The sequence below is a fragment of the Panthera onca genome, chromosome B4, assembly GCF_046562875.1.
Source record: "Panthera onca isolate mPanOnc1 chromosome B4, mPanOnc1 haplotype 2, whole genome shotgun sequence".
In the NCBI taxonomy this organism is placed as follows: Eukaryota; Metazoa; Chordata; class Mammalia; order Carnivora; family Felidae; genus Panthera; species Panthera onca.
In genome coordinates this window covers 74,237,948-74,250,666 of record NC_138345.1, presented here as the reverse complement: position 1 = coordinate 74,250,666, position 12,719 = coordinate 74,237,948, and the positions used below count along the sequence as shown (strand labels likewise).

The following is a 12,719-nucleotide window of genomic DNA, read 5'->3' as shown; positions in this document are numbered from 1 at the left end:
GTCATTTATTGTCTCACAGATCTGGGGGCCGGAAGTCCAAGATCGAGGTGCCCTCAGGGTTGGTTCCTTCAAGGGCCGTGAGGAAAGGGGCTGCTCCAGGCCTCTCTCCCCGCCTGCAGATGGCCACCTTCTCTCTGAGTCTTCATATGGTCTTCCCTCTATGCCTGTGTACACATTTCCCCTTTTTATAAGGACGGAAGTCATATTGGATTAAGGCTCACCCTGATGAGGTCATTTTAACTTGATTATCTCTGTAAAGACCCCATCCCCAAATCAGGTCATATTCTGAGGTACTGGGCCAGGGGTTAGGACTTTGTAAACAGGAAGTAGGGGGACACAAGTCGGCCCATGGCACATGGTAGTAGTCCCCACACGTGCAATGGCTCACACAGGTCCCTGTGTCCTTGGGAAGTTGGCCCGAGGCCCCTTACCTGGGTTCTGGCTTTGGAGTTCCAAGGCTGCAAGGCATTCTGGTGGAATAGCGTGGTCGTTCTGGGCTGCGGACCTTTGGGGGCATCGGCGGGGGCAGGGGGTTCAGCAGTCAAAGGCCAGAGCCCAGCCAGGAGGCAAGGCTGGAGGCATCCTGGACTCTCTCCCGAAGGGGTCCTGCCTGGAGGTTTCTGAGACCTTGGGCAGAAGCATATGGAGCAGATTCCTGAGACCTGGAACCTGAGGCCCCCTGTGTCCCTCAGGTTTTCCTCTGGGAGCAGCAGCGACTGGCTGGGCGGCTCCCACGGGGAGGAACTGGGGACTCTGTGCTGCTTTCCCTGGCCCAGGGCAGTCACCGGCCCCTGTCCAGGGCTCAGTCATCCCCAGCTGCGCCTGCCTCACTGCCAACCCCAGAGCCTGCCAGCCAGGCCCGTGTCCTGCCCAGCTCAGAGACCTCTGCCAGGACCCTGCCGTTCACCACAGGTGAGGCCTGGATTAGAGTGGGGGCGGGAAAAGGGGCTGGGGGCACACGGGCTCAGGCACGAGTCCGTGTCTGTGTCGTGATGTTGCTCAGGACATTTTTTGAGGCCACAGAGCGCTTTCTGGGTCTTGTTAGGTCCACGTGGCGTCCCATGAAGCAGGTAGAGAGGGTGGTTGTTCTCATCTTACAGATGAGGAGACCTGGGCGCCGGAGACCTAAGGTGACAAGGTTGCTAAATAGCAAGCTGACGGTCAAGCCAGGCCAAGAATCCGGGTCTCCTGGCACCCAGCTCAGATCTTTCAAAAGCGATATTTGTTACGGTTGCTCTGCTTGTAAAAAGAGCTTAAAAGCATTTTAGAAATTTTGTAAACCATGTAAAAACCTAAGAATGAAATAAAAATCACCAGCCAGTATCCCACCACCCCAAAGCAGCCTCTCCTGAAGGCCTCTGTCGTTCAGCCCCATCTTAATCCAGCTGTGTACAAACCCCGTCTACACACGGACTGTGTGCTGTGCCCCGCCTTGTTCTGTGAACGTGTTACGAACACGCTGTGATGCAACTCGCCCGTAAAAATGAGATTTTTGGACTATTTTGTCACAGTATTCTATCTTTATTTTTTTCAAGATTTCTTCCGGGTTGGGCTACTCGTTTTCCCTCACGGGAACGTCCTTGTGCATAAATTTCGTTCACCCCTGGTGTTGTTTCCCACTCTTAAGGAGTGGCATCCCTGGGCCAAGTGGTGTGAAAGTTTCGCAGATCCTGCTGTCCTGAGGCGTGCTGGACACCCACAGTGTGCAGGACCCTCTAGGCATCCCCGCTGTTCAGGCCGAAGCAGTCACTTCCCCAAAACTGCATCTGTCTTGTCACGTGGCTCAGTGTCACTGTAGGCTTCCCCCCTCTCAGTCTGAGGGTTTCTGAGGAATGTTTTTCTCCTCTCGTTCCCCCGTGGCCGCCTATTTGGGTCATGGCATCCAGCCTGAGACCCTGACGTTAGGCCTCCTTTTGTTAGGCTCTGAGCTCCTGAGGTCATGGGGGATGCACTGGGCCAGGGGAGCAGGGACAGTGTGGCAGGAAGGCATCGGCTGTGTGGCAGCAGCATTAGCTGAGGCTGTGTCGTGTGTGCGCGGGGTGCCTGAGGCTGCCTGGGTTAGCGACCGGGGTGGGGGTGTGTCTGGGTGTGAGGGGCCGAGGGGCAGGATGGGGTATGCGTGACGGGGAAGGGCATGTCAGGTTGGCTCCCGTGTGTGTGCGCGCGTGTGTGCAGCCAGGGGCGGGGGTGGGGACTCCCTTGGGTCTGGGCCCTGAGCCCTGTTCTTGGCAGGGCTGGTGTATGACTCGGTGATGCTGAAACACCAGTGCTCCTGCGGGGACAACAGCAGGCACCCGGAGCACGCGGGCCGTATCCAGAGCATCTGGTCCCGGCTGCAGGAGCGGGGGCTCCGGAGCCAGTGTGAGGTGAGCGGGCAGGGAGGGGGCTGCGGAACGGGAGGAGGTGGGAGTGCTGGAAGGGAAGGGAAGGGAAGGGGGGCCCTGGAGCCAGTGGGAGGTGAGGGGCCAAGCGGGTGGCGGTGATGGCAGGGAGGGGGTGAGCAGGGCCTTAGGAGCTCTGCGGGCCCTTCCCCAGTGTCTCCGGGGCCGGAAGGCCTCCCTGGAGGAGCTGCAGTCAGTGCACTCCGAGCGGCACGTGCTCCTCTATGGCACCAACCCGCTCAGCCGCCTCAAACTGGACAACGGGAAGCTGGCAGGTAGGGGCCTCATGGTGCCTGGGGTCTCTGGGGCCTCCGCTGGCTCACCCGGCCCACTCATCCCCTGTGCTCTCTTGCCCCACCCCTGCCCGGCCTGTGCCCCCAGCATCCTGGGCATCCCCAGGCTGCCCTAGTCCCTCCGCTGCCCACTGCCCTCTTGCCCTGCGTACCTGGCCCCAGCCCTCTGCGGGCTCTCTGTGCTCCCAGCCGGGCCAGAGCCGAGAGGATTCAGCTCACACACACTGGGCCTCTCCCCACAGGGCTCCTGGCACAGCGGATGTTTGTGATGCTGCCCTGTGGTGGGGTAGGGGTAAGTGTGCCCGGGGGGTCTTGAGCGGCCGTTGCCACGGGCTCTCGGAGCTCCTCCCTTCTGTTCTCCCAGGCCCAGCCCCTACCTGCTTGTTCTTGTGGTTCTACCAGACCCGTTGGGCCAGGGGCTCTCCCATAATGCTCCTCTGCCGGCTAGAAGCTCCTTGTGGACAGGTGTGTCCTCCACCTATCAGTGTCTCCTGAGTGGGGAGCCCTGTGCCTTGCACTGAGACGGTGTGTGGTAAATGTTGAGTGAGGTTCAAAGAGCAGGGGATCGCCTCCCTTCGTAAGACCCTGGTGGTGGTCGGGATTGTCCCTTCCACGCTGGCCTCCAGGAGGTCAGGCTCCACGGCCTGGGGCTGCGGGGGTGCCTCCGGTGTCCTTGGCGACCCAGGCAATTCTCTCCCGCTGCCCACCTTCCCCTCCTCCCAGCTCGCCCAGCTTCAGGGGCTCTCTGCCTCCTCTGGTGGTGTCCCAGCCAGGAGTGTGCAGGCATGGGATGGAGGCCTAGTTCTGGAGGGAAGTGGGAGCCGTAGCTGGGGGGCTGTTTGGGAGCCAGTCAGCGCCCTGTTCACAACTTCCCATTTCTTGCCACTTTCTGATTTTTCCAACTGTTGTTGCTTCTGTTTTCTCCTCCCTCCTCTCCCTCTCTGTCTGTCTTTCTCTCTCTCTTTCTCCAGCCTCTTGCGACTCTCTCTGCCTTCCTCGCCTCTCTTGGTCCGCCTCGCCCTCCCCATCTCCCCATCATGCCCCCCGGCCCCTCCCTAGCCTTGAGGCCCAGGGACTGGGTTTGGGGGGCCTCCCAGCCTGGGCTAGGGGCCCTGAGTGGAAGACAGTGGTGCAGACGGCCCCTCGAGCTCCGACCGTCCCGCAGGGCCTGAGCAGAGTCAGCTGGGGCTTAAAACCCCCTCCCGGTCCAAACCCCAAGTCCCGCCCAGGTAACGCCATGCCCCCTCCTCTGACTGGGGAGGCAGGCGCGATGCTGCCGGCAGAGTGCTGGCCAGATACGGGCTGGTGATATGGACTGAAGCTGGGAAGGAGAAGTCATGCTGGGATTGGGGGACACAGGAGGCCTTGCCTTTGGGTGGTGGGGCACTGGGGAGGCAGCGCTGTCTGCCCAGCTCCCTGCCCCTGGGGTCCTGGCCGTGGGGTGGGCACCGCCCAAGTGGGCCCCGGCTCCCGTGGGGGGCCTCTGGTGACGCAGGCCCTGGCTCTGGCCCCCACAGGTGGATACCGATACCATCTGGAATGAGCTGCACTCTTCCAACGCGGCCCGCTGGGCAGCCGGCAGCGTCACTGACCTTGCCTTCAAAGTCGCTTCCCGTGAGCTAAAGGTAGGAGGTTTGAGCTGAAGGTGGGTGAGCCACAGGGGACGCTGCAGGGACAGCCAGACCCGGAGGCCCAGACCTCTTGTTCCTCTGGGACGTCCCCACAAGGTTTTGGAAGGGAAATTGAGTGCTTGGGGGACTAAGCTGAGATTTGAACCTTAGGGTCATGTTGTTTGGTGGGGAGTCAAGCCACTGTGACCCTAGACCTCTGTCTCGAAGAGACACGGGATTATAATCGTTCAGGATCATTCAACACACAGACCCACGGGGTGACCCCTGGCGAGTTGCAGAGCACGTCTGGACCTTTGTCCATTGGCAAATTGGTTCTTGGCAATACCGAGGGTTTTTTTATAGGCCGGTTGGTGCCTGTGCTTGTTTGCTCTGGGCTGGGCATCTCACGGGGGCCTGTGCTGAGGCCCACGCACCCCGCTGTCTATGAGCTCGGAGCCCAACGTGGCCTCGTGTTCATTTCTTCTCCTTGGAGGAGCGTTGGCAGTTAAGGGCTCAGCCCTGGGTTGTAAATTTTGGCCTTGCCCTCCGCAAGCAGGCAGCTTCACACAAGTTATTTAACCTGCCTGAGCTTCAGATTTGTCCTCCTCTGTGAACTGGAGATAATCATGTTTATCTCGTGGAGATGTTGTAAGGATTAGATAACATTTACACTCATAGAGATGTTGGGATGAAACCTGGTGTTTGTAGAGTGCTTGGCACGGTGCCAGGCAGTAGATTTTGCCCAACAAATAGTAACTGTTGTTATAAAGTGATAACAGCCTGAATACACCAAGGTTGGTGGGGCGGGGGGGGGGGGGGCGGTTTGTTTTCACGTCCAGCCTAAAAGCAGAGGATGCCTGGCTCGGAGGCCCAGCACCGGGGCATCTCAGATCCAGCCTGGCTGTGGTCAGATTTGCGGACAGCTGTTGTCCTGTGACCCCTACTCAAGGGATGAGCCTCGGGTTGGGGCAGCTTCACGGAGATGCGGCTCCGGGTGCTGACCCTTTGGTTGACGAGCATTCTTTCTGTTTCCAGAATGGTTTTGCTGTGGTTCGGCCCCCAGGACACCATGCGGACCATTCCACAGCCATGTAAGGCCGGGGGGAGGCCTTGCTGGGGGCGATGAGGTGGGGAAGGGCATTCCCCCTCCATCCCCTGAGCCTTCTAGGGCTAGGCCAGGCCAGGGGCAGGCAGAGGAAGGAGGCTGGAGAGGTGGAGATACAAGGGGGAAATAGGCTGGCAACACCTCTCTCTCCTCCTCCCAGGGGCTTCTGCTTCTTCAACTCCGTGGCCATTGCCTGCCGGCAGCTTCAACAACAGGGCAAGGCTGGCAAGATCCTCATCATGGACTGGGTAGGTCCCTGTTCCTAGCCCCTTCAGATCCGTGAGCCCTGTGGAAAGAGCCCTGAGCCTGGCAGCAGAGGATATGGCTTCCTGTCCTTGTTCTGCATCAGCCTCCTGAGCCTCACTTTCCTTCTGTGTAAAATGTGGGTGAAGATGACACCACATCAGGGGGTGGGAGGCCCAGGGGCGATGGTGTGGGGGGAAGGCCCTCAGCCGTGACAACCTCCCACCGTGGCAAGAGACATTTGAGTGCTCTTTGGCCTCTACTGGCTTCTTTCTGCAGATCTGATAATTTCTGCACTTCCGGTACAGTGGTAATAATGGCAATAACAATGACCGGTAACATCAACATGCTCCTAATCACATCTAGACGCTGCAGTTTTACCTGTGACGTGTTCGTTTGATCCCGGCTATAGCCCAGTTTCAGATGAGGAGCGTGAGCCCAGAGAGGCTAAGTAACTTGCACATAGCCACACATGTAGTAAGTTCTGAGACTGGGATTTGAACTCCGGCTGTTGAGCCCTGGAGTACATGCATCCGTGCTAAACCACTCTGCCCGAACACCCGTGCATGGGACATTCCTCTGCAGAAGGTGACAGTGGAGGAACTTTCCACACTTGTGCCCGCGCACGGTCCTGTGAGTTACCAAGCGTCAGGCCACGGCTCTCCCTGGGAGGGGCGGCGCTGGGGTCCATGTACCTGCTCCTCTGTAACTCAGTTTGGGTTCTCATCACTCCATCTCCTTGGATCAGACACGGTAGTGGAGGTTGCAGACACACGTAATCCTGGATTCCTCCCACTTCTGCCACACATTTGTCGCTCTTCCTGGCTGGCTGGTCCTTGGCACGTCTCCTCCCCTTCATGGTCTCATGGTATATCCACCTCCGTCCAGGGCTGTGTACACACCTGTGCACACATGGAGAGAGGCTGAGGCACAGAGAGAGCCAGTGGACTGCTTAGGACCACTTAACAGTGTAGCTCCAGGAACCCCAGGCTCCTCCCTGCCAGTCTAGGGTCCTGACCCTCAGAAGACGGACTCTGAGATCCCTTCTAACCTCCCCCGGTCTTCCACCCGTGTGCTCTCAGGCCTTCCCTAATCCATTGTCCATCTCCCTGCACAGGATGTTCACCATGGCAATGGCACCCAGCAAACCTTCTACCAGGACCCCAGTGTGCTCTACATCTCCCTGCATCGCCATGATGATGGCAACTTCTTCCCCGGCAGTGGGGCCGTGGATGAGGTAACCACATGCCCCCTTCTGGCCCCGTTGACGCTTCTTCATGGCCCTGACTGTGCCTCTGTCACAACTAGCTGTGTGATCCTGGGCGGGTTGCTTAGCCTCTCTGATCCTCCGTTTCTCCACCTGGAAGTGAAGAGGCCAGATGAACTGGTCTTGTAGCACTGGCACCCTGGGATTTCTCTCCGGGGACTCTGCTCCCCTCCTGTCTCTCTTGCTTCCTGTTTTCCAGGTGGGAGCTGGCAGTGGTGAGGGCTTCAATGTCAACGTGGCCTGGGCAGGAGGTCTAGACCCCCCTATGGGGGATCCTGAGTACCTGGCTGCCTTCAGGTGAGTTCTCTGGGGGTACAGGGGAGTTATGCCCAGCAAGGCCACCCTTTCCTGCCCCTTTCCCAGCAGTACCAGGCTGGAGGTGATCTGTTGGTTTGGCAGCCCATCCTCATCCAATTACTGGACATTTTAAACCACTCCCAGGGTGGGCCTTCCAGACTGAGACAAATGAAAGGAAAGGCAGTGTTTATGCCGGTCTCTAGGAGCCTCTAGCCCCCATGGGAAGACAGGAAACTCAGAATGAAAAAGCCAAGGGTGCTTTATAAAGTCACATGTTACCAAGAGCCAAGGTTGAACTGAATGCTGAGAAACAGGCAGGGTGGAGGGAGCACAGCTGCCACATTCAGTCAAAGAAAGCTGCCTGGAGGAGGTGGGCTTTGCACAGGAGAGAAGTAATTTATACTGTGGAGAAAGAGACAAAGCAGATGATGTCCATATTGGGGAAGTTGCTTTAGAAAAGGCAGTCTAGAAAAGAGGCTTTGGGCTCTGTTTAGGAACCCTTATGTGGTTCACTCCGGGGTCCCCATTCTGCATTTGAGAAAAGGGAACCCTGGAAATAGGTTTCAAATACTTTTCTGGAAATACTCTCATTGAGAGCTGGACTGGGGTTCCTGGTATCTGTGTGCCCTGAGCCCAGGGCCTTGAAAGACATCCAAATGGACCTCAGAGTTGGGTAAGGGTGGAGCGAGGCAGCTGTGGGGGGCCGGCAGGGGCAGAGGATGAGAGAGTGGATCTGGGTGGCCCAGGACGTCAAGAGAGTCAGCTCTCAAGTGACAAGTGGTCAAGTGTGGTCAACTCAGGCCAAAGTGGGTGGTAGCCAAGTTCTAGGTTTCTAGTCCCAGAGGCTTAGGGACCTGCCCCCACCATGGCCCCGCCCACCACACCCCGCAGACATACACAGGCTCACTCCTCTTTCCTTCCCTTTCTGTCCCATCCTTGACTCCTTCTGCCTCTTGCCAGTCAAGAGCTCTAGGTGGCTGAGTCCTTAGGCTGTGTAGGGGACATGGGTGGCCAGCCAGGTCAAGGTGGTCACAGGGATCCATTTATCCTGCCGTTATTGGGCCTCTAGGAGTCCTAAGAACAGGATGCACACAGTAAAACTGGTGGGAGAGGGCCTGTGCCCCCGGCAGCCCTGCACAGAGTGATGAGCCCCCACATCTGGCACCCTTCACAGGATGGTTGTGATGCCCATTGCCCGAGAGTTCTCTCCGGACCTGGTTCTGGTGTCAGCTGGGTTTGATGCTGCCGAGGGTCACCCAGCCCCGCTGGGTGGCTACCATGTTTCAGCTAAATGTAAGGAGGGCCCCCAGCCCAGGGGGAGGGGCAGGGAATGGGGCCAGGCTGGGAGCGGAGGCACTGCCCAGGCTGGGTTGGCAGTTTTTTTTGGGGGGCGGGGGGGAGATGGGAAGGAGCAGTACTCTCAGAACAGCCCGCTCAGCCTGCTGGGCTCCAGGGCCTGGGGGACAGAGAAGATGGTGAAGCTTAGTGGATAAGATAGGCCGGAGTCGATGCCCCGGGTTCCAGTCCTGGCCTTGCCACTTACTAGCTGTGGGCCTTATGCAAGTCCAGTCCCTTAGGCTCTGCAAGCCGTGACTGAAGCTTACGGGTAGGTTTTGCATGGGAGTCTGTGGGAAGGCCCTTGAAGTAGAGGTGTATGCATCTGGTGATCATTTATAAAAAAGGAAGCAAGCAGGGCAATCACAGAGGTAGAGAGAGTCTGTCTCCCCTCCAGCCGCACCTCTCCTCTTCCTCCCCACCCAATCTTTTAGGTTTTGGGTACATGACCCAGCAGCTGATGAGCTTGGCGGGAGGTGCAGTGGTGCTGGCCTTGGAAGGTGGCCATGACCTCACAGCCATCTGTGACGCTTCTGAGGCCTGTGTGGCTGCTCTTCTGGGAAACAAGGTGAGTTGTCTGCTCCTGTCTGTGCATTTATAGGGCAGGGAGCCCGGCTCCCCCAGGACTGCCCCAAAGGGCAGGCAGATGGAGTGCTTCCTGGAGGGCTTGCAGATAGGGTGGGGGCGGCAGGCCTGGAATGAGGGGGACAGAGTGGGTGCCCCTTCCCCAGGTCAAGTCTAGGACCAGTGTTTCCAACGGTAGGCAGAGTCAGGAGCACATGAATATTTGTGCCTGGAAAGCCAGGGCCCTTGGGGTAGGAGAGCTGGGCCTGTGGGTCCCTGAGAGACTGGTGGCTGATATACTGTTTTCTTCTGTAGGTGGATCCTCTCTCAGAAGAAGGCTGGAAGCAGAAGCCCAACCTCAACGCCATCCGCTCTTTGGAAGCCGTGATCCAGGTGCACAGTGAGTATAGAGAGAGGATGCTCCTGCCCTCAGACTTGGGAGAAGCTCAGGGGCCAGTTGCCCTCGGTAACCTGGGCCCCCTGGCTTCCAGTACCAGCCAGGTGAGGGTCTCTGCTGCAGTGTTGGAATGAGCTTCCTACAAATCACCCCAACAGTAATGGTGGGACTGCCTCCCTCCCCATGAATGGATACTCTTGGAGCCCTCCAGATGGATCCAGTGAGGACTACCATGAGTCAGGGAACCCCTGCCTCCTCCAGGCAGGACTGTCCTCCAATCTCCAGCTACAGCCCTAGGTCAAGGCCGGGCCAGTAGCAACGGTTAGGCCTTTTGACAAAAGCGCTGCTTCCTGCCTTGACCCTCAATCCTGGCCACAGGGTCTTGGGAGCGCTGCCTGCTCTGGGGGCTGGTTTTGGAATAACCTCACATTTGGAAAGCACTTAAAATTTTCACCTTCAACTTAGCATCTATGGAGCACTTTATATAAAGACCCATGTTCAATGCTAGGGATACAAAAGTGAATGAAATAGATTTCCCCACATCCAGGGCCAGTAGGGTGAGTATACATAACAGTGAAGATCCCACTGGTACTTTGCATGGGTACTTCACACACTGGGCCAAGCTCTGGGCTGGGCGTGTCCCATAGACATTATTTCTTACAACAGTCGGCAGGATGGTCATGTCCGTGGCCTAGCGGGGGCAGTGGAAGCCCGGGGTGGGTAAGTGACTTGCCGACAGCCACACAGAGCAGCCGTGGTGGTGGTCAGCTCTCTGTGCTCTGTCCTTCCCACCTACCACGCTGTCCTGTCCTATGTGCTGGGCTGAGCATTGCTAGGGGCAGCACATGAGTGAGATCCCGTGTTCCAGGAGGCTGGAGCTCGAGATCTGTGAGATGACTCTGATGCAGACCCCATCTAGGAGAAACTGAGCCCTCCTGGTGCTCTTAGGAACCCTATACCTTTGGGAATGGGTCACAGGTGGCCTTTCACCCAAAGAGGTGGGAGAATGGCTTGGGCACCTGCTGGAGCCCCCTCATAGCCACGATGAATCTGCTCTGCTCACCCTGTCAGGGCTGCGGGGGGCCGAGTAGGGGAACATGTTCTGTTGAAGGCAGAGGCCAGGTGAGAGCGCTGACCCGAAACAGGACACGCCCACTGCTGTCGGGCCCTTGGCCTGAGGGGTCCAGCCTCGATATCAGTCTAGGATGCATGGTGTGGCAGGGTGGAGGGGCTCGCTTCCCCAGCCCTTTCCGACTCCGCTTCTTGTCCCAGGTAAATACTGGGGCTGCATGCAGCGCCTGGCCTCCTGTCCAGACTCCTGGGTGCCCAGGGTGCCAGGGGCCGACACAGAAGAAGTGGAGGCAGTGACCGCACTGGCATCCCTCTCCGTGGGCATCCTGGCTGAAGAGCGGTAATGCCCGACCCCTGGCCGACAGGCTCTCCACCCCTCGGACTCTTCCAACTTGAGGATCCCCGATCCTGGCACAGCCGCCCCAGCCTTCTCAGGCTTCCTGGGAGGCTAGGCTGAGGCCCTTCCTGCAGCCCTTGGCCCTCCGGCATCTCAATCCTTGTCTCTCCCCCAGGCCCTCACAACAGCTGGTGGAGGAGGAAGAACCTATGAATCTCTAAGGCTTAGAACGGATCTGCCTGCCCACCCTGCCCTTCGGACCTGGTTCTCTTCTAACCTCTGGCCATAGTACCCATTCCTGGAGTCTTCAGAGAGCCTTTGGGCAGGTAGTTGGGGCCAGAGAACGGCCCCTTGACAGTCACCCCAAGGAGCCTGAGAAGGGCCCTGGGTCTAGGATAGGGACCAGAGAGGACCCCGAGAAGACGCAGGCTGGGCAGTCGGCCAGCCCTTGGTAGGGCTCTCTCAAGAACAGAGTCTACCCCTTTGGGGTGCAGGCCCCTGGCTGGGCCCCCCTTCCTCAGGACTGCACAGAGGAGGACTGGCTCAGTCAGGCTCACTGATAACCACTATTCTTGGCTCTGTAGACCCTGGGCTTTGCACACAGCCCCAGGCTCCACACAGAAATGTGAACTTGGCCTCAACCAGGGTGGCCCTTCCGAGGCTCTGAGGGCTAGGCCAGAGCGGGGGAGAAGGGGATGGGTAGGAGGAGGCAGGGGGTCCCCTATACCTGAGTGCAGGGGGAATCCCTCTCGCCTGCTTCTTCAGATGATTCTGGAAGCTTCCTCCCCCCTTCCCCTGCCACTGGGCAGGGAGACAAAGCTCCTTCCAAGAGAGCAGTCCTTGGCAGGCCTCCCATCTGGTCCCTGCCCCTGCCAGAGGTCACCCTACGTCCGCCATCTCAGTGCCCTGGTGGAGCAGACAGGTGCTCTTGGAGTTCTGTGCTTCCTGAGCCAATGGTGCCAAACTCTTCATCTCCCCTCAGTAGCACAGCATGACCACCAGGGACCCCTTGGTCACTGCCCTCCTCCATGAGACTTCTCTCTTTCTGGGGTCTCCCTCACCCAGCTCTGACTCCTGCCCTCCATAGGACCAGCTCGGCTGAGGGGAAAGGGGGTGGGAGAGTGGATGCAAGACATGGGGGAGGGGAGGCTGCCCTGGCCAAGTCTTCAAGGCTTCTGGGGTCCAGGCCTGGGGCCAAGAAGGAAAGTATTTGTGTGCTAGAGAGAGTGAGTGTGTGTGTGTGTGTGTGTGCGTGCGTGTGTGTGTGCATGTGTGTGCACACGCGTATGTGTGTGTCTTCCCGAGGACCACCACCCCGTGTATGTATGCATGTTTTTGTAAAAAAGAAAAAAAAAAGAAAAGAAAAAAATGGAAAAAAAACTGAACAATAAATGTTTTATTTGCTTTAAAGGTGCCTGTGGAAGGGCCTCCTGGGGGTGAGGGGGGCACAGCGAGCATATTATGGCTGCACGGCACAGTGTGCGTCTCATTTGGTGTGGCAGAGGGACCAGGGTCGGGCTGCGGGCCGGCACGCCCTCCAGCTCCTTGCCCTTCTGTGACAGCTCCCTTGCAGGAAAAATCCATGCTGAATGCACCCTAGCGGCCCCCACCTGCCCATGGTGGGGTAATAAAGAGGCAGCGGCTTTGGTCTGGGTCCGTACACACAAGGCCCACCGGGAGTGTGGGGTACAGATACACAGACCCAGCTCACTAACATCCGCAGAGAGTGGCGAATCAGACCTACCTGGGTTTAAGTCCCAGCTGGGGGCTCAGGTAAGTCATGTCACCTCCTGGGGCCTCTGGTTATCAGTTAAAGGCT

General features: G+C 58.2%; 1 protein-coding gene across 8 annotated transcripts in view; it reads left to right on the top strand.

Annotated features, from left to right (window-relative positions):
- Positions 1 to 12,462, top strand: part of HDAC7 (histone deacetylase 7) — a 37,133-nt gene extending 24,671 nt beyond the window's left edge. For all 8 annotated transcript variants that reach the window (XM_078449918.2, XM_078449919.2, XM_078449922.2 and 5 more), the window contains 14 exons: positions 693 to 912; positions 2,233 to 2,366; positions 2,536 to 2,656; positions 2,917 to 2,966; positions 4,192 to 4,299; positions 5,320 to 5,375; positions 5,550 to 5,637; positions 6,750 to 6,869; positions 7,099 to 7,196; positions 8,371 to 8,489; positions 8,966 to 9,099; positions 9,411 to 9,495; positions 10,765 to 10,903; positions 11,076 to 12,462. In XM_078449918.2, the coding sequence (XP_078306044.1) occupies positions 693 to 912; positions 2,233 to 2,366; positions 2,536 to 2,656; positions 2,917 to 2,966; positions 4,192 to 4,299; positions 5,320 to 5,375; positions 5,550 to 5,637; positions 6,750 to 6,869; positions 7,099 to 7,196; positions 8,371 to 8,489; positions 8,966 to 9,099; positions 9,411 to 9,495; positions 10,765 to 10,903; positions 11,076 to 11,121 (1,518 nt within the window). In that variant the 3' untranslated portion in view covers positions 11,122 to 12,462. The remainder of the gene's footprint in view (positions 1 to 692; positions 913 to 2,232; positions 2,367 to 2,535; positions 2,657 to 2,916; positions 2,967 to 4,191; positions 4,300 to 5,319; positions 5,376 to 5,549; positions 5,638 to 6,749; positions 6,870 to 7,098; positions 7,197 to 8,370; positions 8,490 to 8,965; positions 9,100 to 9,410; positions 9,496 to 10,764; positions 10,904 to 11,075) is intronic.
- The last annotated feature ends 257 nt before the right edge of the window (positions 12,463 to 12,719 follow it).